The following is a 24,478-nucleotide window of genomic DNA, read 5'->3' as shown; positions in this document are numbered from 1 at the left end:
GTGGTGGTGGTCCAGCCTGAGATGAACATACCAAATGCAGCAAAACAGAGAGATGGACAGACTGGGGTCCCTGACCACACCACTGAGCCACTTACTTTCCCAGCTACCTCTGGATGTCTTGTTATACAAGACAATAAATTCTTTAACTTAAAGCCTCTTTTGTGGCTTCTATTACTTTGTAGATGAAATATCCTCATAATCTTTCCAATGATTCCACAATTCTTTTATTTTAAAAATTCCTCTCTATGCCTAATCTAAACCTTTTTTTTTTTAAGATTTTATTTTTAAGTAATCTTCACACCCAACATGGGGCTCAAACCCACAACCTCAAGATCAAGAGCTGCACGCTCTGAGCCAGTCAGGTGCCCCTTAAATCTTTCTCATTACATGACTATCTTCCCTCCCAGTTTACACATTGCCCATCCTGTCCCAATTTTTTTCATAAAATATTGTTTTTACTTTTTCATTATGGCATCACTTTATATTTTAATTCAGTGTATATACTTAGGATACTGTATTCTGAGATTTATCAGAGTCTACTGGTTCTCTCTCATTCTTTCCATCCCTTTTCTTCACTCAGCAGCCACGGATTCCTTTCAAGGCCTGATCAACTGTTGCCTGGACCACTGTCACTGAAGCCTCACAGAGCAAACTTTCTTCAGTTCATCTTCTGTGGCCCTGACCTTCCAAAACGGGGTATCTGATCCTGTTGCTTCCCTGTTTAAACTCTTCAAACGGTCTCTCTCAATGTACCACCAAACATTCAGCATAGCACTGATTTACATGCACTCTAAAAACTTTTAAATTAGTCATTAGCATTGAAAACCTGGGAGGTTTTTAAATAAAAACCCAGATCTTCAGCTTTCCTGAAAAACCAGAAGATCAGGCAACACTAGGTCCACAGGTGCAGATGGCACCAAGCGATAGGATCTGAGCCCTCTACATGGAGTGTGCGCTCTCCAGTCTGCCACAGCCCCTCCGCTCCCCGCCCAGCTCCCAGTTCAATCCCTACCACTCAAGGGCAGTAGCATGGTGTATTTTACTGAAGGCTTACACTGCTTTGTTTTAGAGAGTAGAGTTAAAAAGATAAACATTTCTTGGAAGGTGCTATCAAAAATGGAAAAATGAAAGATAAACCAAGAGGGCTTACCTTGTTCTATTAATTCATGCTACCTGCTTCATCTGTGTAGGTGTTTGAGTTCGTCTCTGCTGATCTATGAGACTGAGACTATGAAGCAATCCTTCTAGGGAAGGCCTACCATGATCTCGCCCCTCCTAACCGCTGGCTTTCTCTTCTCTTTTCTTCTCACTTCCACACTCCTTTGCAACCTCTGCTCCCAGCACAGCCCAAACCTTCACAGTTCCTGGAATGCGCTGTAAGCTAAATGATGCCTCTGCTTTTGTTGATGTTTCATCCTCTCTCTGAAAGATCTTCCTCCATGTGTGCCTATGGAACACCTACTCAAGACTCAGCTCACATGTCACTCTCTTTATGAACCTTCTCCTGTTCTTGTCTCTTACCCCCACAGGATTCCCCCTTTCCTACCCTGCGGCTTGTCACGCTCTGTTGTGGCACTGAAACATTTTATTGCACTTACTTGTCTCATCTTTGTCGTTCCTGCTGGATTGCAGATACCTAGCCCATACAAGTGGTCACTCCCTTCTGCATTTCATAATGTCATGTAAATACTTCTAGGCACCATGCAACAGAATCTCTCTTAACTGACTTCGATTTTACTGACACTTGGTGTTAACCAATACTCTCTCTTGCCTCTGTAAAGTATCCTGGCTGATGCCGAGTACCCGAGGAATGCCAGTGGGTAACAGGCCCACTCCCTACTGTTCCTGCCAGGTGAGCACTCTCTGACCTAGAGTTAACCAAAGCCATGCTAGCTGTGCTTGTCAATGTGAGGATGTAGTTGAATTAAATATCAGGTGAAATTATAAAATAAGAGTGGGAAGATGGCTTTAGAAAGACATATACACATACACTCATAAAATTAAGTGTAAGTGAGACAAGTGTACAAGACCCGGCAAAGTATAAATAAACATCTACTAGGACTATACTCTGAGCCTGCTTTATATGTATCTTTAATTTCCCAATCTACTTAAACAAATGGAAGATGGCACGGTTTAGGAAGAAAAAATATTCTAGAACTCTCATCAATGGGCCAATTATAGAAAGGAAAGTCCTTGCTCTCACATCAAGAGACAAAAAAAAAAATTATCTTGTTAGGATTTAAATGAAAATGAAATGTTTAAGATACATATCATTTTACACGATGCCACACTTGAGCAACATCTTTGATTAACTGAGCAACTACCGGGGCTGACTGGACTAGCTTTTATGGTACCTGCGCCCACCTCCTCCTCCACCAGATGGGAACTCCATTAGGAGTTCTATTTAGGGTAGGAGTTACGAAATTTTGATAGCGAGCTCATTTAAATCAACAACATTTCTTTAAAACTTATCACAAGTTATAGACTCATGTCCTCATTGTTTGTGTTTTAGAATACTTATGAATCACATTTATTGAATGACTACTACATGCCAGCCCTTATTCAAAGTACCTTATATATCTAGAGTGGATATAAAGACTATAAGGCAGTGAATCCAGAAAGAATTCAAAGTACTGTGACTCTCCTACCTATGTTCTCCTATTTTCTAATTTTATGGACTAAAATACATGGGATATCTTAATACATAAGCATACACACATACATACATGTGTACTTTCATTTTTTGTTTTTAATGTGTTTAGAGGAAAAAGAGAATGGCTAGGAAGGAAACTGAATGGCATTTAGAAATGTACTTAAAATGTGAATTTTGAAAATCAAAATAAATTTTAGTCTACCTAATGCTTTTGCAAGGATGTTGAAATGCTTGTAATAACTGCTGGGTTTGTAAACAATAGAACTCTCTGCCTCGTGTATTTCCAATTACAGATATTGCCAAATATTTCCTTTCTTGGTGCAAAAATCTTGAATACTACCACTCAAAGTATAACACAAATATAAGAAATACACAGTGAGTGACAGAGTAGATTGACAACAGAAAAATAGGGAGTCCGTTCAAAATATTCTTTAAAAATGTTTAAATTCTCAGAATAAATGATGGTCTAATTTCAAGCACTGTTCCAGATATCTGTTTCTCTTCCTAGAGAGTCTTCTCTAAATAGCATTTCACTTTCAAAACAGGAAACTTGTTAGGTAATTCTTCAACCCAGTGTCAGGAAGCCATTGTCTTCCCCAACCATTCATCTTCTTATCACCCCCGATGCCATATTTCTGGTTGGTGCTCCAGAATGTCATAGGAAGCACCTGCCATAAACCCAGCTGCTGAAAAGAGCAGGAAGAAAATACCTAAAATGTCACAGTCTGACTAAGTACTGTAGTCAATTCTCACTGCAATTTTTGCAATCACCACATAAGTGCCCTTGATGTATAAGCGTTATAGACTTCTGCTCGGTGGAAACTGTGCCTGCAGCTTCAGAACTCTGCCTTAAAGAAACATCAATCTTACTGTCCGCCACATCCCTAAGGTCCTTGCTCCTTCTAACTACAAGTAAAATCTTTGTTATTTTTAGAGAGAAGAACACATTGTTTTCCAAACTTCTATTAATATAGGTGTGTTTGCTGACATTTCTGTTGAGTCTTGAATATTAGCTCTCTTTTGATATATAGCAACCTCAGAGTGCTTGCCAGAATTAAATGTATTCTGGAAAATTATACTGGTTTGTTTTTATTAGAGTGCTTTAAATCTCATACCGAATACATTTTCATATCTTGCCAAGCCCCTTTATTCCTAAAATTATTATTTACGGAAAATGCCAGCATTCAGTTGTTTAACGCTTTGCTAAAACCATGTAACTTTATGTAGGAAATCTGTTACTTCGTATTTAATGAGTCACACGAAGAGGTGTCTCTACGTCTCTACTGGAAAAACTGTTTTTCACCTAAGATTTGTGCAATTCCAGGTGTTATGCTCATTTGAAAACTGCTATAACTGAACAATTCACATAGGTCCAGGAAAACAGCTGTCAGTCTTTGGTAAGTGTGCTTCCCCTATGCTTTCTTGCTCCTCTGGGCTTTGCAGATGTTGTAGCTTCTGCCTGGCATAAAGTCCCTTGCCCTTCTCCTTCTTTGCCTAACTCCTAAATGTTAATGGCTCCATCTAGCTGTCCTCTCCTTTAGAGAACTCTTCCAGATCATTCTCCCTAGACTCCTAAGCCAGTCTCGGCTAGTGTGTCTCCTGTGTTCTTCCACAGCATTCTAGATGGCACTGCTGCAAAGGAAGATCACAGTACTTCAACCACCGGTTTATATCCTGTCTTCCATACCAGATCATAAATTCCTGGAGGGTAGGAACAGTTCATATTTATTTTTTGATGGCTTGCACATAATATGGCATCTGGAACAGAGAAGAGCCATCATAAATTTTTTTAATTTTGATTTTAGTTTTTTTTTTATATTTTAAAAAATGAGTGGTAACTCCTGAATAAATGAATAAACAGTCTGTCGTGTGAGATGACAAATACAGGAGGCAAAATAGACCAACCAATAGTCTCAATTTTTATAAGAATAACTGCAGTTCAAGAGTCATTCTGTTATTCACAGGAATGCTGGGGAGGGTGTGAAGACACAAATGCCCATAAACTGTGGGAAAATAGTTCCAGAGCACGCTGGCCATCAAATACACAAATCTTCTGACCTAGCACTCTACAACCAGGAATTTACCCCAAAAAATCAGATAGGCGTAAGAAGTTATATAAATCAGGCTATTCGACGTAGCAACGTTTATAATGATAAGAGATGGCAGGGGAGGGGGGCTTCAATGTTAATTGATAGAAGTCTGGTTAATGAATTCTCCTCCATCTGTGTTTTGGAACACTATGTAGTCATCCAGCTTAAACTAGCCCTTCACGTTCAGTATGTCCAAGAGTGAAGTCCTGAGCTTCATCCCTACTCCTTGCCTGCTTTCCCCCCGTTTGTTAGGGTCATAATCCATTGGAATCACCCCTGAATTCTCTCTCTCTCATCACCACCTCCCTCTTAGCTGCCCCACAATGCACCCAAATTTAAACAATCATTAAGACACGTTGGCCCTCCTTCATCTGCCTGCTTTTCTTTTTTTTTTTTCAAAGATTTTTTTTATTTTATTCGACAGAGATAGAGACAGCCAGCGAGAGAGGAGACACAAGCAGGGGGAGTGGGAGAGGAAGAAGCAGGCTCACAGCAGAGGAGCCCGATGTGGGGCTCGATCCCATAATGCCGGGATCACGCCCTGAGCCGAAGGCAGACGCCCGACCGCTGTGCCACCCAGGCGCCCCTGCCTGCTTTTCTCCACCTCTACTGCAACAACCCTAGTCCAGCTCAGCAGCAAGCAGTCTTTTAAAATAAAAATGGGTCAAACCAATTCTGATTTTTAGAATCTATCCTACAGAGAGAAAAGCACTGGTGTATAAAGACATATATTCAAAAATGTCTATTGCAGCCTTGTTTGTAAGAATGCAAAGCTGGATTCATTTGAATATTTCATCAACAGAAAAACAGTTTTCTAAAGTATTTTATATTTTATAAGGAACATGCTAGATTAATGGTTTTCAACTGGGAGGTCTAGCTATGATACACTATTAAGATTTTTAATTTGCAGAGTAGTGTGTTTATTGATTCCAGTGTTGTGAAATAAAGAACAAAAGCCTTCCAAATCCAACAAATAAAAAATAATTTAAAAAAACCAGACCATATAATTTCCCTGCTTAAAATTAGTTAAAGGCATTCTACTAGAGTAAAATCTGAGATACCCCACCCTGGCCTTCCTATCCAGCTCCACCTCAAACCTTTCTTCTGCTTGCTCACAAAATCAGTGCCCCCTGCACCTGCCTTTTTTCTGTTCCCCAAACTTTCTAGTGCTCTGACCTTACTCTTTGTACCACCTGCTCCTTATAATACCCTTCTTCTAGATGGTGGCACAGTCTGAAGTTAAATGCCATCCCCTTAGTGTATTCACCCCTGAGCACCCAAAGTATGTACCCAGTCATTCCACTATATCATCCGACTACTAACCTGACGTTTCCTTGTTTAGTTTCTTGTTTGTCTCCTCTCACTAGGAAAGAAGCTAGCTCCTTGAGGGCAGGATCCATGCCTGTTTTATTTGCAGCTAATAGTTGGCATTCATCACATACTTGTCATTACTGAATAAGACAGGTGGACTCACTGGGAGAGATAATACATTATTAAGTAAAAATACAAACAGGTTGCAGAAGACAATTATACTGAGGAAGAGGAAGGGGATAATATTATTTGTATATTACAGAAAGAAGACTCAAAGGATTTACAACAAACAGCTAAAGCAGGAATTAACTCTAAGGGACAGGTAACGGTGGACTTTAACTTTTCACTTTAAATATTTTGTTACTGTTTGAGGTTATTTTTAAATGAGCATGAATTACATTTATAATCAAAAGAAGCAATCAATATAATTCATTTGGGGGAAAAATGGAATGCCAGAGAAAAAAGCAGGTAGACTTTCTCCTTCACCAGCTGCTCCATATCTTTCTCTTCTCTTGTTCTCATGTAAATGCTAATCATTCAAACATTATATCTAGACTTCTCATGGGGAGGATGGAAATTACACAAATTTCTCAATTTTGACTGGCTTGGTATCAGTGGATTATTACTGTCAAAGAAAACAAAATACTTCTGTTAGGAAAAAAAAAAAAAACCCCACAACACAACTGTTACAGGAAGCTTCCTGTTGACAAAAAGAAGACACAGAACCGGACACTGGCCATAGCCCGCCAGATCCAGAGATGAAGCAGAATAAAAAATTTTAGACCAACTCCACACCTAATAAAAATCAAAGAACAAGAAACCTTAAGATTCTAACTACAGTTTTCTTTTGGGTTATAAAAGCAGCCACCCACCTTTGCAACGCAAAAAGGGCTTGTGATTTACATAAAAAGTTAAGTTCATAAATAAACTAGACTGAATTTCAACAGATAAGTAATGAAGGGATAAGTAATATATGATATGCAAATGTGGGAGAATGAGAACATTCAAAACTACTCCTGTTGAAACCAAGAGAAACCACAAAAAATTATGCTACCTAACACGAGAAATTAAAAATAAGAATAATAATTAAATGGTTGAATTACTGACTTAATCTTTTATATCTTAAAAGGATGAAGAAAACAGATGTGGAAACTTATATAGTAATAAAGTCCTTGAACAAAATCCAGTGGTGGTTAATATGAGATTTTAAAATATATACAAACGGGTGGGCCAACAACTGAGATATACTGGCAGCTGAGAACACTGTATTTAAAAATTAGCCTAAAATTACTTTACTTAGAAAGATTCTAATATAGCAGTAATATTAAAAGTAGTATTTGTAATGATTTTTAAAAAATCACTGAAGAAAAAATATCAGTAGGACAACAGATTAATGGTATGGAAAATTAGGATAAATGAAAGAATATTAAATATAATTAGATGAGAACAGATCAGTAAGCATAATCTAGAAATCTGTTAATTACCTGATTTGATATTCTATTCATTCTACTTGTAAGATTAATCAAGTAGCATGGAAATAAGAGCAGCAAAGAAAATCATAAGAAAGAAATTGTAATAGTTCCACATGGTATGAAGTTTAACGTTTAAGAGCAGGAGCGAACAGAATGAGGTTGACTAATTTTGTCTTATTTCACCAATGACTAAATAATAATCATGATGGCTAACATTTTTTAAGCCCTTACTATTGGCTGACATTGGCTTTATATATATTTATTCTTTTAATCTTTACAACACAATGTTATGAGAGTTATTGTGTCCATTTTGTAGATGAATAAACTAAAGCAGAGAGAACTTAAGGACCTTGCTCAGGCCACAAAGCTAATTAAGGGCCTAGCAAGGATTCAAACCCAAGTCAGTCAGGCTCCAGAATCTGCTCTAACACCGCCTTCTCTAACACGTAAGAGAAAATATATAACTTGCTAATTAATTTTAATATCAATTTGGTATGTTGCAAATACTATCAAAGAAATAATTATAATTGATCTGAGCCAGATAAATGGGTACAAGTAAAGAATTTGAGAAGGCCATATAACTTACAGTGGGTATAAGGAAATCAAAGGAAGGTCAAAGGAAAATAAAGTCAAAGGAAAATAAATTTCAATAGAATTATTAATGAAAACAGGGCCAATTTTCAGATTATCCTCAGCATTTTTGTTAACCAGGAGTGCCGTATATATTGAGTGAAGTCAAGACATTTCAATATAATCTAAAGACAAAAGTAATCGGAAAGGGGCATTTCCTGAAATTTTCACTGTGTTTGCAATGAATCATCCAACAGATATTTTTGAATGCTTCCTATCTACGTACATTGGGAGAGGACCATGATATGGAACAACAGAGAATGGTATTATTGAATGAAACGTAGCTCAGAGGAGGAGGGGATTATTTATGATTTTCAAAGCCAGAATCTCAAAGGCCTAAAGCACAAAGGTCAAGGGCCTAATTTAGTGTTAGCAGAGGTGGAAATGTGGATTTCAGGCATGTTGTTAAGGAAAGTTGACTGAACTCAGTGACTGGAAATAGATGGGTAAAGGACAAGGAGTAAGAATTGTGATGTCATTATATAATTGCGCCATTAACAGAAAAAGGTAGGTTAGAAAAGACGCTGGTAGAACGTAGGCTTAGATTTTCTAAAACACTGAATTTGAAACAATGACAAGAGAGCGAAATGGAAATGTCTAGCAGATAAAAGCCTTAGGGGCTGGAGTTTAGGCTGAGCCCAATTATAAGGTGACATCTGAAGTTCAATGCATCTAACCTACATAGAGTGAGGAATCTCTTAAGGCCAGGCGAACTCAACATGCGGGCTCATTACTTCTTATAGCATTAAGCTGTGTGATGGGTCACACGTCAGCATTCCAGAATTTACCTTCTGGTCTAGAATGGATTATAGCTAGACCTCAGTTGTCACAGTGCTATGAATACAATCAATCTTTGCTTCTATTTTTTCCTTCATTATCTGGCTTATGGCAGACCTGGTCATGGTCCACTACAGAAATATAGGTACCTTTCATGACTCATAAGAAAGAGGTTCTCTATGCTATCACTGAAAAGATATCCCTTAGAAACAATCTGACAAGGTGTTTCTGACAAACCAAAATGCAACTATGCCCAAAATTACCCATATATTTTTGATATAATTAAGGCACACTTTGTTTTCATTTACCACGTCATAAATGTTTCTTATTATATTTTTTACTCCAAAGACTCAGACTTATTTGGTCAACATGTATTCTATTATGCATCCACTATGTTCTAGGCACTAAAAAGCAGGCTTCAAAAGTGAGTTTTTTAAGGAAATTAAACTTTTCAATAATAAAGTTCTTTCAATAATTCGAGATTTAGATAAGACTTCTGCCACACTTCCCATCATACATCACTGCGGGTTTTGTTTTTGAGCACTATGGAAAAGGAGGTATCTGTATTTACCCAAGGGGATCAGATACCTCCAAGTGACGTGGTACAAACTTCGAGAGGAAAACTAGCTAACATGAGCCCAAGAAAATCTCGCACAGAGCCAGCAGTTATTTATTACAAACACTGTGTTTCAAAAAGATTGGAAAATCAGTGAGACATAATATCAAGTCTGCCAAACCAAAGGCAAATATCGCTAGAGGGAGGATTTTCATTGCTGATTTAACCACACACAAACCTGTAGCTCTAAGGAGTCATGGAACTTAATTAGCCTGCTTATCAAGAACACTGCCTACCAACAAAATTTAAGTACTTCACAGGGAGTTACTTTTCTTTTTTTTTTAATTAAGCAAAATTCGAGTCAGGTATATGCCTAAATTGCGAGCAGCTGCCAGGTAAAAGCGAAGTCAGCAGCACAGCAGGATTTCTAACTAGTGAACTGCATCAAAGTTCTGATTTCCACAGTTGGTAGAGAGTCAGCCTAACACCACAGGCAAGAGCTGCCTTTAGGAAGGAAAAATCTACACATGGCCGAAGGCAGCCCTGCTTAACCTGACCACCAAAGTGCTCCTCACTGACGACTGTGAACTGGCCCTAGAGTCTACAAACACTCTCATGTCTCACGTGTGACCTTTCTCGTTCTCTCAAATTCATGTCATTTCATTGCAATGTGATGTATTTCCAAGTTTATTTGAATATAATAACAACCAGCGCTTAATTAAGAATTTCACCTCAATTATCTTATTTACTTCTCACGCAAGAAGGGGCACTATTTCTATCACCGTTTATGGGGGGAGTCTTTAGCTCAGACAGGCTGAGAAAGTTCCCCAAGGTTATGAAATTCACAAGCGGTGGAGATGGGAAGCCAGCCACACAGTTTCTAATTCATTGTCTCTGATTCATTACACTGCAGCTTTTTAACGGACTCGGCGGTTAAATTCGCTACCTCTTCCTTCTCAGTGAGCTAAGGCACAGGTCAGGGCACTTTTTCTGTAAAGGGCCACACAGTAAATGTTTTCAGCTTTGCAGACCACGTATGGTCTCTGCCGGCTACGGCGACTCAATTCTGCTGTCGTGGTGTGACAGCACCACACATAGCCCTCCAAGCAAGGAGCGTGGCTGTGTTTCGGCAGAACTGCTGAAACAGGGGGCAGGCAGATCTGGGCAAGAGCTTGAGAATGTTTAAGTAAAATTCATGTTCCAGACAGATATGCATATTTATTCTGCGACCTTGTATCATCTCCTACTGTGTTTGGAAAGAACAAGTAGAAAGAAAATGTATTAAAAAAAAAATAGCAGCCAATGCCAAAAGGTAAGGGAAAGGGATTTAGCGTTTCTATGCTATTCTTTACCAACCAACCTAGTAACGACGACAGGGAATCTACACATCCTTCCTCCACTCCCTCAGCCCTGGGTTTTCTGCTTCCACTGGGCCCGTGGATATTCTCTCTGGCATCCGGGACAGACCACAGCAGATTTTCCCGTCAGCTGTGACTCTTGCGTACAGTGGTTATGTCTTATCTTTCCACTTAACTGGAACCCTACGCCCTAGAGTCCAGTGAATTTACTAATTATCCTCTCTACGTGTTTTAGGTCCTATCTCTGTCTTTGCTCATGCTAGGAAAATTGTACCACTCTCTCTGTTAACTGATTCCAACAGCTAATTCAGGAAATGCATTACTGCATTCCCAGTTCAAAATTCCTAGTCCTTGGATTCACCTCTAAGACATCATTTCTAAACATGCCAATTATACTTGTGCATTGTTTCAACTGTTGACTCACTTATTTCAAATACTACAACACTGACACCACGAAAGAGTTGAGAGAATCCCCAGAGTGTCATGGTCACTGGCTAAAGCAGTTAAGACTGAGTTTAGAGATTTAGCTTCGTTTTCCTGTTCTGAATGATTAGAAGAAATGGTTACTTTAATTTCATACAGAGCTGGAAGGTAAAGGTTATTCAGTCATATAACACTAACAGTAATTTGGGATATCAAAATCAAGAAGCTGAAGTAGACAACAATCTGGGGGCACTAAAATGTCTAAATGTACTAAAATGATGGACAGGAAATAAAATGGACTATGGATGACATTACAAATTCCTGTTAAGAAAGAATACCTTTGATTAATAAGTGTATCTTGAGTAATTTAATTAAAAAGAACAAAATAGGGGCGCCTGGGTAGCTCAGTCGTTAAGCGTCTGCCTTTGGCTCAGGGCATGATCCCAGAGTCCTGGGATCGAGCCCCACATCAGGCTCCTCCACTGGGAGCCTGCTTCTTCCTCTCCCACTCCCCCTGCTTGTGTTCCCTCTCTCACTGGCTGTCTCTGTGTCAAATAAATAAAATAAAATCTTTAAAAATAAATAAGTAAAAATAAAAAGAACAAAATATTCAAATTATTATGTTCTTTGCATGTTCCCAAGACCTTCATTGAGGCCGCTTAGGAGGAAGAAAACTGTCAAGAAATATATAGTTCAGGGCAGTTTGGTACTCTGTCCTTCATTCTTAACTGCTGTTCTTCCTTCAGTCCTCTGGGTGACTTCACTGTGCTCCCAGTGCATCACGTTTCTCTCTGCTGGTGCCAACTGTGTCTTGTCCAGTAACAGTCTTCTCTCTGATTTCTACACTTCAATTTTAAAGAAGCTTGAAAAGGTCCCCCTGTTTTATTTATTTATTTTTTGGTCTTACCTTATCAATGTTTGTGATTTATTTTTTTAAGTCTGCTAGTAAAAATATACTCTAATTTTTAAAAACTGTCTTACCAAAATAGGTTCTGAAAATCCTATTTGAAGAATCTGTCCCTTTTAGGAGAGAATCATATAAGCAACATGGAACTTAATTTTTAAACAAGTATTTAGAGGGATTTCACTGCTCAAAGTCAGAGTTAAAAAAAAATATGGCCACCGATAAGGAATTAATATCTTTAAAAAATTCACAGAAACAAAATTCAACAGTTACACAAGTACGGGAAATGGTGCATGCTCTATGCACTCACGCAAAATACACATACACACATTAGAGACTGAGAAAGTTTGCATAAAGAAACGTGTTCAACATTCCAACAGTATCTCCTAAACTTGTATGGCCCCTGAAATTTTTACCCCCAGCATCTGTTACCAGCTCTTAGAACTACTGTTTTCATGGAAAACAGCCAGGGAAGCTTTTGGAGAATTAATTAATAGCCTATTAAATTTAAGAGGCAGTTTAAAATTTTAGCTATATCCGTATGAATTTCTTCATATTCCTTCTGGAAATTTCTAAAACAGGTGAATATATATTTATCTAATACAGTTGAATATAATTCCTAATATGGTTGACTAGATCAGCATTGATAAATGCTATAATGAAACATAAGAAGTTATGACTTGGAACTATTTATCAATGAGCACTATAAATTCACCATGATCACAGGGGAGCTTAGTCCTGGTTTCGCCATTTGTTAACAGTATGACCTCTGGTATAAAGAGATTTAAAGTCTCTCTCAGAGTTCTGATTCACTTAAATCTAAAGTGGGGCCAGACTTGCCCTGTCTAACCATCCGGTACATCTTGAGAATCAAGTGATCAAGATGAAAATAAAAATCAAGAACAATTCTTCATAAACAATAAAGTGTTATAAAAATATAAAAACAGTTATAAAAGTATAAACATAATATGTTATTTCATCGGTTTCTTTTTAAACAGCCACACTAAATGCTGTTGTGATTTTCTTTTTCTCTTGAACTCTGGCTAGAATGTTGTCTTAGAACTGCCAAATCCCTCATTTTACTTAGAAAAGTAATTTTTGGTTAGTCATTAATCATAACAACATATCATTAAACTTTTTTTAAGAAAATGCATGGCAGGGGTGCCTGAGCGGCTCAGTCAGTTCAGTGTCTGCCTTCATGTCAGGACATGATCCCAGGGTCCTGGGATCAAGCCCTGCATGGCTCCCTGCTCAAAGGGGAGTCTGCTTCTCCTTCTCCCTCTGCCCCTCCCCCCTGCTCATGCTCTCTCTCTCTCAAATAAAATCTCTCTAAAAAAAAAAAAAGAAAAAGAAAATGCATGGCAAAAATAGGAGAATCAGAAAACTGTTTAAATGAAGAGACTTATTGCAAAGTAGCTGGCGAGCAGAACCACTTTTCTCTGGGCTCTATTATGAACCCATCTGTGGCCGCCCTTCGATGCCAGTGAATAAAGACAGTAGGGGCTCTATATTCTTTGAGTCCTTCATTAAACTATTGATCCCTTTAGCATTATCCATAATGTTCCAGCAGCTCAGCATGTCAACTGGTGAAGTGCTAGTCTCTCACTCCTTTCAATAACTTCCACACTTTATGGAGAGAAGTCACAATGATTTATTTACCTGACATTTTCCAGTCCGGATGTCGTACAGGGCCACTGAACCATGGCGAGCTCCAACGGCTATTCTGTGATTCCGCTCATAATAGCTGACCATGTAGAACCTGAATTGAACATTTTAACAACAACAACAAAAACAAAACAAAAACCCAGGTGAGATGACCTGCACATGGAAGTGGATAGAGTATATCTCAAAGATGAAAGTCAGCTCTGATATATACTTTTAAATAAATATAGCTATAATTAATACATTGAGATTTTTCAGAACTGTTTCATTTCAGTAACTCCTAAAATCATCGGAAAGAAAAATGATGCAGAATGCCACTTAGGCCTATGAATAATTCTTTTCAGTAGAAAACAACTTCATCATTACAAACACCTTTGAATTTTCAAGCAAGAAATAGGGTCAAATACAAAAAAGATTTAATATGAAAACTCAGTTTTGCTACAGTAATTATTACGCAAATACTTCTATTTAAACAGATTGGAAAAGATGAAAAGGCTTACATATTCAATCTAATTATGTTCTCACATTTTATTACAGTATTAAGGACTGAAACATACTTGCTAGCAGTTTATAAAAAAACTACAGTAATGTTATGCTTAAGTTCATATCAATAACTTAGAATGAAATTAGTAAGTTATCCATAAGAAAAAAGTTATCTGGCAAATTCCATAGACTTTCCACATTTACCCATTTATCTAAATGACAGCTGTGACTATACGTAGTATAAGTAAGCACATTTGGTGCTTATTTGGCATTACATGAAAATAAAACTGAGGGAGGAGGATTTGAAGGTTGTAAGAGGTTGATTTATTTTTATTTATTTCTCTTTTTTTCTAAGTCACTTTGCATGAATGGATTAGGTATCTGAATTCCTGATCTATGCCTTGCCATAATGATTTCATGGCCATCTGGCTAGAGCCTGGGAAGATATGAATAAAAATGATTAGAAGTGTAAATAAAGGAATGATTTTATATCCCCAAAGAGTTTTGAATACCCCTTCCCATTACCTAGTGCTACAGTCTCAGTATGAGTTGCCCAGATGAGAGACAGACAAGAGGTTTAAATGTGAGTATTTTGAAACCAGAGACACTGTGATGAAGCCATCTGGACATGAGATGGCATTATGACATTCACACACATTTCATGAACCTGGAAAACGAGATACGCGGTTTTAAAACTTTTTGTTTGTTACTTATTAGCCAGTGGGGGATTCAGTACTTCTGTCCTATTCCTAAGCCTTACCCAGTAATGTGACTCCTTTCAAACTTCAGTGGAAGATTAATGCTTCATTTTTTAGTCGCCCGAGAGACACTACTTTAGGATGTCCTGCTGGTTTTGCTGTGCTCAGGCATGGGATGTTATTCAATCATTACAGTGGTTTAAGTACTGGGCATCACTATACATCTATCTCTCCATCTATACACACAGAAGCACACACAGTTGACTCCCAATTACGGTAACATGCAACATAATATCTAACAAATGTGTCAACAAATATTTATTCTGTTCAGGTTAATAGCCACAGGAAAATAAAATTTCCAGAAGTATTTTTAAAATCTATTATTAAACTTTGCACAGATGTAGCTGTGATACTGCTGAAATCTGTCTGTAAGACGTGACTATAATTACACCTCAAAATAATCCTCTTCAAAAAAAAACCTGTGGTAAAATACATTTATGTGGACAAAATTTACTTAAACTAGAATTTTAAAAGTTTTTGTTACATTGGACATCTTCTGTGCTCTGGATATCAATCTCATCCTTCTATATCATCTAGAAACACCATAATTTATGGAAGAAAAAAAGATCAAATCTATTCTTGGTATCAAATCTTAAGTTTTCCTGAAAGGACCATATATTACAGGTCTGCATTTATCATTCTTTGCAATTTACTGCTACAGTAATACTTCTTTTTTTTATTATTTTAATGTTTTTTTATTATGTTAGTCACCATACAGTACATCCCTGGTTTCTGATGTTAAGTTCGGGGATTCATTAGTTGTGTATAACACCCAGTGCACCATGCAATATGTGCCCTCCTTATTACCCATCACCAGTCTATCTCATTCCCCCACCCCCCTCCCCTCTGAAGCCCTCAGTTTGTTTCTCAGAGTCCATAGTCTCTCATGCTTCATTCCCCCTTCTGATTACCCCCCCCTTTCTTTATCCCTTTCTTCCCCTACCGATCTTCCTAGTTCTTATGTTCCATAGATGAGAGAAATCATATGATAATTGTCTTTCTCTGCTTGACTTATTTCACTTAGCGAAGTAATACTTCTAAACAAGATCTTAAACAATTCTGGACAGTGAAGGTCTTATGGCATGTTTTTATCTTTGGGTTTCTTGTTAAACTTTTTATTCCTTTAACAGTGTGTCTTTCAACAGAAGAAATCCATGGTATGTATGTGGTCACTTCACAAGTATCCACTCTGGGGATCTCTGCCGAGGGTTTCCAGAACCCACCATACCCCTAAACTACTCTTCTCCTAGAATAGTTTTCCACTGAGGGACTGTCAAGATTAAGAATAGTGAGATGCATTACTTGCCCCCAAAGGTATCAATGGATTGAAGAGGAGGACCCACTACAGTTTTTAAAATTATTCTAGCTGTGACCTGATCCTACATGAAAGTCTTAAATTCCTTCAAAATTTGGGAGGGGGGTGTTCTCAGAATGAGGACTGATGTGTGCTGAGTCTTCTAAAATGGTATTTCAGTCCCCAGGTCACTATGTCGATAACATGTCACTTGGGCAGCTTTCTTGGGTAACAATCTGGTAAGAATCCTTTTATTATATTCGAATCAGAACAAGGATCTCCTCTACTTGGCCCATCACAAGGAAACTCTGCTGAGATAGAGAGAACACTACCACCTAGGTATGTGAAAGAAGAATAAACTGGAATCTAGTAATGCTACAAAATGTATTTCTTCCAGGGGTTGGGCTGGTCATCATCCACGAAATTTAGTCACTGATTCCGCACTTCTCATTACTGCCCACATGCAGCTGGGGTGATCCTTTTCAACCATTAATCAAATCACCTTTCTTTTATGTTCACAACCATCCTTCAAGACTCTTGTGATGTGACCCCATCTCTCAGACTTCATCTTCTCTCCCTCTGCTCATGTTACACTGATCTTGTACTTTCTCGAATATGCCAAGAATGTTTCCACTTTGGAGCTTTAACACTTGCTGCTCCCTCCGCTTGAAAACCTCATCTGCCTGATATCTCCATGGCTTGTACCCTCCCTTCATTTAGGTCTCTGTTCCAAGGTGATCTTGACAAAGATCTTCATGGGCCATCTTATCTAATATAGCAGCCCTTCCTCCATTATTCTGTAGTCCATTATCCTATTTTTTCTTATTGTACTTAACCATCTCTGATATTAAACAATATTTTGTTTATAGCTCGTTTCTCTCCACCAGAGACTTTATCTTTTGTTGAATGTATGAATACATAAATGTGGTCCAGATGAGTAGTAAAAAGTAATGTGGTAGTAAGTTCAAACACTATACCTATCCTCCACTGACTAGTGTATAAACTATGCAAAACATACCCATTTTTAAGACCAATGAATATTTTTATAGGGTCTAATATAATAATTGAGATGATGAAACAAAGGAAACAAAAACTGTCAAAAAAGTTCGGCAGAAATCAAGAAACAGAAGTCAAGCAGCTGCCATGATCCCTCTAAAAAATATATATATATATATATATATATATATATATATTTTAAAGATTTTATNTTTATTTATTTGACAGAGATAGAGACAGCCAGTGAGAGAGGGAACACAAGCAGGGGGAGTGGGAGAGGAAGAAGCAGGCTCATAGCAGAGGAGCCTGATGTGGGGCTCGATCCCAGAACTCCGGGATCACGCCCTGAGCCGAAGGCAGACGCTTAACCGCTGTGCCACCCAGGCGCCCCTAAAAATATATTTTTAATTGAGACAAACAACTGCAGATTTATGTGAAATTATCTGTAAAGGTCCTATGACCTGGGTATGTTAGCATGAGGCTGACAGTTACACAATGGAAACTATTTAATTATACCTTAGGGACCTACAAAAGATGACCTGAACTAAAATTCAAGAAGGCAAATATAGTCTAAATAATGATGTATACAAGAAAGTATGTATTTTTGATGCAAATATTGTTATGGAAATAAAAATTATGCTAAGATTCTGCCAGACATATCACCACACATAAATGTCAGTACATGGTATTATCACACAAAACATAATTAAAAGAAATAACAACTTAGCAATCATCAGTAAACACTGGAAGAGGTCATTTCTCCAAAGAGAAATGTTCAGGACTTCAACTGTTCAGGACTAAGTCACAATGGGGTGTCATCCACCCCACAATGGGTGTGAAACACGAATGTAAATTGAGTGCAGGATCCTGGAGCAAATCACTTTGCTTGTGAGTTTGCCAAGCACCCAGTGCCTGAGTCTCTAAATAACTTTGGTACTCTATTTATAGTCTCCTTTAAATAGATGACCTTTTTATCTTTATTAAAAATGGCCTTCAAAGAAGAGAGCACTGATGTGAAATTTAAAAGTCAATTTGGAAACACACAGGAAAAGGAAACATCTAACTCGCGGCAAAAATATGATTTGGAAGGAAAACAGAAACCTGTAAAATCACTTTCTTAACTCTCACTTTGGTACTTCCTTTCCAATGACCTCAGGATGTTAAGTTACTAGGGTCTTATCATATCCTTGAGCATTAAAAAGCAGTAAGAAACACTCTTCAATAATCCAAAATTAATCTTCAGGTTAACATGAAACCATCTCAAATCTAAGGATGTCAAATAGAATGTATGGAATGTGACCATTTACAATTTAGAACCACTTACAATTCGCTAACGACACTTGCAGCTAACATCTACTGAGTACTGACTGTGTGTCAGGCACTTCCCCCAGTATCTGGCACATGCATTTTCATAAGCAACTGAGGTATTAGGATTATTGAGTGGCTCTTTGAAATTCTTGATGTTGATTTAAAATGGTTCACAAACTTCTGACTCCTTTTGTTAAAAAGGTATCAAGGCAATATGTACTTGTAAAAAACTCAAAACACCAACAATATGTATACAGTAAAAAGTCCTCCCTTGCCAAGGATTAACTACTGTTAACAATTTGGTGGACTTTTGAGAGGTTTTTCTAATTCTGATTACACAAATGGTATCGTGTTACACATATTATTCTGCCACGTTCTTTCCTTCTCTCAGCACTTCATGAAATATCGCCCCATGTCAGTATACATAATCCCATGTCATTCCTTCTCATCCCTGCATTGTACTGCTGTGTATGAATATTCCATTATTTAACTATTCCCTTCCTGACATTCAGTTATACTGCATATGGATCCTTCTATATATAGGTGACTCTTTCTGTAGGTTAGGAATCCCCAAAGCGAGATTCTGGATTAAAGTATACATACATTTTTAGTTTGATAGGCAATACCAATTTACCTTCAATTCCCACAAAAAGTAAAAGAGTGCCCCCAGTTGGTATTACCAAACTTTCTACCTTTTTCACCAACACAAGAGAAAAAAATGGTTATCACATTCTTATTTTAATTTGCATGAAATAACTTTTTAGATTGATTAATTCAGTTACACTCTGCTGGATATGCATGAAGGTTTCTTTATTAATATAAACAGAAATTATTTAAAAACTAATCGACACTCTGCATCCCTGTACTCATCGTGCATTCTAGATGAGGGCTGAGACGCCTCAACAACCACAACATGTTCCCAATCACCCAAAAAAAGACTGAAGCCCTGAACACAGGCAAACCTGCTCTGTGGGAGAGAACAGATAGGCCAGACCACAGGAGGTACCACTGGCAGCACCTGCCCCAAGCCCCGTGCTGGCCAGGAGGAGGCGCCAAAGAGCTCTTCTGAGGGCCACCACGTGAGGGCTGGGAAAACAATGAGGAATAGGTTTTCAAAGCACTGCTTGTACAAGGGCGGGGGCGCTCTGTAAATCAGGAGGTACTCTCTAGAACATGCTCCTACACTGCCCCCAGAACTCCAGGTCTCCATGCTGCTCATGTGTTTGCAAGATTTACAGGTGTGAAAAGTGGCTTTGGCGAAGGCACCAGTTCAAGGGGACCTGGGTAGTTTTTGGGAGGTGTGAGCAGTAAAGGTTGCGTAAATGTTTTCTGTAAGTGCTTCTTTTTAGTGGAGGGCACCAGTTCAAAAGATAAAAAGGAAAAATCCCTCATTCTGGGATGGTGATGGATACTGGTGAATTCCATCTGAAAGTCCCCACCTCCTGGTTCAGCCTCTTGTAAACTTTTAAGAGTCAAGGGAGTTCTCCTGAATAACACTGTTAAATATTTAGCAGGTCAATTATATCCCTTCCGGAAGAACTTGTTATGGGCACACTGTACCCGGGGTATTAGAACAAGAACTGCAAACACTTCCTAGGTTGTACAGGGAACAGAATTTCCAGAAGGAAAAGACCGTGCATGTTAAGGGGGTATTGTATGGTGGCTGGGAAAGAGTTCTCAGCCTGGCTCTGCCACTGAGTGATTGTGTGACCTGGGCAAGTTACTTGCCTATCCCTTGGTCTCCTTATATGAAAGCAGGAACAGTAAGAGTACCTATTACGGTTGTTGTGAGGATTAAAGGAGCTAACACTTGCAAAGTACTCAGAACAGTGCCTGGCCCACAACAAACCCTCCCTATGGTGAGTACACACACACTTCAGCAGCTAGCATCACTATCACCATAACCAGCATCATCTGCACCTTTGAAGATACGCTACAGAAATAATCAATCAGATGTGGTTAACGTGCTGTTTTCCTAGGGCAACTAAGTGCTATTAACTGCTAATAAATAAGTGAAATGAATGCCCCCAAATATTTTATATTTATTTCTTAAATACTTGTGATTTGCAAATATAACCTGATAATAATCGCAAATTACTTTAGTTTCAGCTTAATGTTGCTAATACAAATAATACGGATTTTGGTTTGAAACTCTCCGTATCATTTCAAACAGTGAAATGGAATACTCCTGGAAGCTTTACAGTTCTGTTTTGTTTTATGAAGAACCTTAATATTGAAAGTCATCTGTTGTAGAGTTTTTAGGAGTAGGGAAATGGACTAAAATGGTTTTGGAGTGTCTTCTACTCACCTGAGTACAGGAGTTAATGTCTGTAATTATTTATTATAGAAAGTAGACTATAAAATGGTAACCAATTTAAGAATTTTCCTGGAAGTTAGGATAGAAGCTGTTTTACATCCTATTATTGCTATCACCACATGGGATAAACACAAACCACAGGTTTGGAGGAGTTTTTTAAAAAATGAGCTCATGCACTGTTCTAAAGTAGACGGTGTTCATTTCCTTACTGGATTTTAAGTGCCCATTTAGGGTGAACAGAGCTGAATCAGCTTTTCACTTGAAAAGCAGAATCAATCAGTCTGTCTACTAATAACAAAGTTTAAGAAAAGGTAAACTGGCTCTGAAAATACAGACTTTCAACCCTTCTGTCTAGATTTTTTTTTTCCAGTCTGTTCAAAAGTTTACTTTTTTTACCTTGAGTTTTTGGTATCTATGTTATAGCTTTAATGTTTTCCCAGTGATTGCTTTATTATTTATTTGAATTTTCTAATATACATCCAATTTAAAAGAAATGCACACTCATTGTAAAAAAGAAACAGAATATAGAAAAATAAAAGAAAGGAAAGTTACCCTTTACTACCAATACCCTCCAACACTCCAGGTAATCATGAAAATATTTTGGAGTATGTCCTTCCCAGATTTTTTTCCTCTTCATATGCATACATATACACGCATGAATATCAATTCTTACATATAGCTTTCTTCTCCAAAAATGCTTTTATTTTACATGCTTTTCTGAAACTTTGCTAATTTCTCTTTAAGCTTCTCTTCTCCTGCCATTTTCCCGTATCAGTAGAAATGGATTGACCTCAATCTTTTTAATGGCTGTATGGTATGTCACAGTTCTAGTATCTTTTAATGGAAACAACTGTTGGTAAGCAATAATTTCATTTAGAGGACATGAGTGAATAAAAATGTTTCAACATAAAGTACATTTTCTATATAAAATCATACTAAGAGGTTCCCAACAAAGGTCAGTGGAGAGATATCAGCTAAATCCAGCAAAACCATAAAAACATTCTAAATTTCAATGTCAATACTACTAGAATGCAGGTGGATTTATCCATTTACAGTAAACTAGAGAAATTTATACCCTGAGCCCTTTAAAGTTAGTTTCCTCCTTGCCACTACTCCTATCTTTTTAGTACCTAGTAAGAAGCCCAAGTATTTGAGACATTGAATATATTGTTCAGGCCTATGCATAGGCTGAGAACTTCTTCATTCTTGGCAATGAAATATGAAACGTAAAAGAATATAAACTATAATTTTTGCAAACTGATCACTGACTCATTAGTCAGAGATTCACGATCACATTTAACATAATATTTCATTCAATGACAGCCAATTCTATATATGGAAGTAGCTTGGAATTTGGAGTCGGAAGGATTTGTTTGCCTGATAAACATCTACTCATCTTTTTAAATTCAGCGAAAACATCACCCATTGTCCTTTTTTCCTGCTGTACACTATTACCTGGTCCTCCTCTGTGTCCTTCCCATCATACCACCTGGGACTCTTCCCTTTGTGTCCTGGAGACCCTTTCATCAGAGCATTGCGACATTTCTCCAATTTACCATTCTGTCTCTGCCCAGCCAACTTTAAGGCTTTTGAAACACAACAGTGTGATGCCTGACTGACCAGTTGTGGCCGCGCAGCCCACACTGGCCAAGCACTGCACCACACCCAGAGCAGACACACACATTAAACGTCTACTGAATATGGGAATAAATTCTAAAATACTTTCAGAAAATTTTAATCAAGAAAAGCCACACAACTGCTTAAAAATTATTTTACGCTGTTAAATCACCTGAACTCCACTTAATTGACTCTTACTTCTTCAGTGACTTCTTTTTTTTCTAATTTTGGAATTGGGCACTGTGATTTATCATTTATATGGCAAAACCCAGTCAATTAAAATATTTTCTTTTCATATCAATTTTCAATTCTAAAAATAAACACTATCTAGCTTTATTTAAAATAATTGGATGGCATAAACCATCATAGAGTGACTAATTAAAATTTCTCATCACTGAGTAATTGAGAATGATATGCTGCCATCAAAAATAAATACTGAATGCTCACCACTACACATCACTTAAGTTCATATTGATTTCTTGACTTTTTATAATGAATAGATTATATATATTTTTAAAATGGACTTTACTTTTTTTTAAAAAAAAAAAGATTATATTTACTTATTTTGAGAGAGAGAGAGAAGGTGTGTGTGAGCGAGGGAGGAAGGGCAGATGGAGAAGGAGAAGCAGTCTCCCCACTGAGAGAGAGCCCGACTCACCCCCCAACACAGAGATCAATCCCAGGGCCCTAAGATCATGACTGGAGCCAAAATTAAGAGTCTGACGCTTAACCGACTGAGCCACCTGGGCACCCCCAAAATGGACTTTACTTTTTAGAGCAGTTTCAGGTTCACAGCAAAACTAAGCAAAAAGTACAGGGTTTTCCCAAATACTCCTGGCCCCCAACATGCACAGACTCCTCTATTATCAACACCTACCTCCCAAGAGTGGTATATTTGTTACCATTGATGAACTTACACTGATAAATTATTATCACCCAGAGTCTGTAGATTACATTAGGATTCACTCCTGGTATTGTACATTCTATGGGTTTGGACAAACGTATAACGACACATTCACCATTATAGTGTCATACAGAGTAGTTTCTCTGTCCTAGAAATCCTCTGTGCGCCACCTATTCATCCTCTCTTCCCCATTAACCCCCCTTGCTAACCACTGATCTTTTTTTTGACTCCACAGCTTTGCCTGTCATAATAGTTGGAATCAAATAGTATGTAGACTTTTCAGATTACTTTCTTTCACTCGGTAATAAGCATTTCAGGTTCCTTCATGTCTTTCATGGCTTGAGAGCTCATTTCTTTTTAGTACTGAATAACATTTCATTGTCTGGATATACCACAAATAATATGCTTTTCAAAGTACAATGGTGATACTGTGTTAAAACTATGCTCTGATTTCTACCTAATTGACTTTTTCCACAAAACTTCAACAGGTTAACAAAAAATAGCATAATAAAATAGGTACTCCTTGTGTTTTCTTTTTAAAACCTTTAACTTACTTTTCATATTAATCGAGTCTTTTGTTCAGTAAATAATCTAGTGTAGGTTCAGATTTGATAGTTAATTTCTTCAAAGAATTTTAGGGAAAGCATTAAAGGAGCTGCAGCATTCCTGTGTTAGGAGCAAAAGTTATAACATGTCTCAGAACTTATTAGGAGATAGAATGGTAATCATATATTAATAAATTAGTAATGAGGAAAGATTTTAACATTTTCGAGCTCTATCTTGCAGCAGGTTATTAGACACTAGAAAGCCCTTCATTTTACGGAGGCGGAAACAGAAGCCTACAGACATGGCCAAGGCTGCCCACTTGGGTGTGGCAAAGGCAGGAGCCCCCTAGTCACAATTAGAGCAGTTCTTAAAGCATGCTCTGTGTCAGCCCTGCTTTCGTAGGAACACTAAGATCATCT

The 24,478-nt window shown here is 37.8% G+C and overlaps 1 protein-coding gene across 4 annotated transcripts in view; it reads right to left on the bottom strand.

Annotated features, from left to right (window-relative positions):
• The window catches only part of WDR7 (WD repeat domain 7), a 339,096-nt gene that overhangs the window by 51,417 nt on the left and 263,201 nt on the right, over positions 1-24,478 (bottom strand). For all 4 annotated transcript variants that reach the window (XM_019800741.2, XM_011226266.3, XM_034643188.1 and 1 more), the window contains one exon: positions 13,834-13,933. In XM_019800741.2, the coding sequence (XP_019656300.1) occupies positions 13,834-13,933 (100 nt within the window). The remainder of the gene's footprint in view (positions 1-13,833; positions 13,934-24,478) is intronic.

Source organism: Ailuropoda melanoleuca, chromosome 14 (genome assembly GCF_002007445.2).
Source record: "Ailuropoda melanoleuca isolate Jingjing chromosome 14, ASM200744v2, whole genome shotgun sequence".
Taxonomy (NCBI): domain Eukaryota; kingdom Metazoa; phylum Chordata; class Mammalia; order Carnivora; family Ursidae; genus Ailuropoda; species Ailuropoda melanoleuca.
This window is presented reverse-complemented; position numbering and strand designations above follow the sequence as displayed.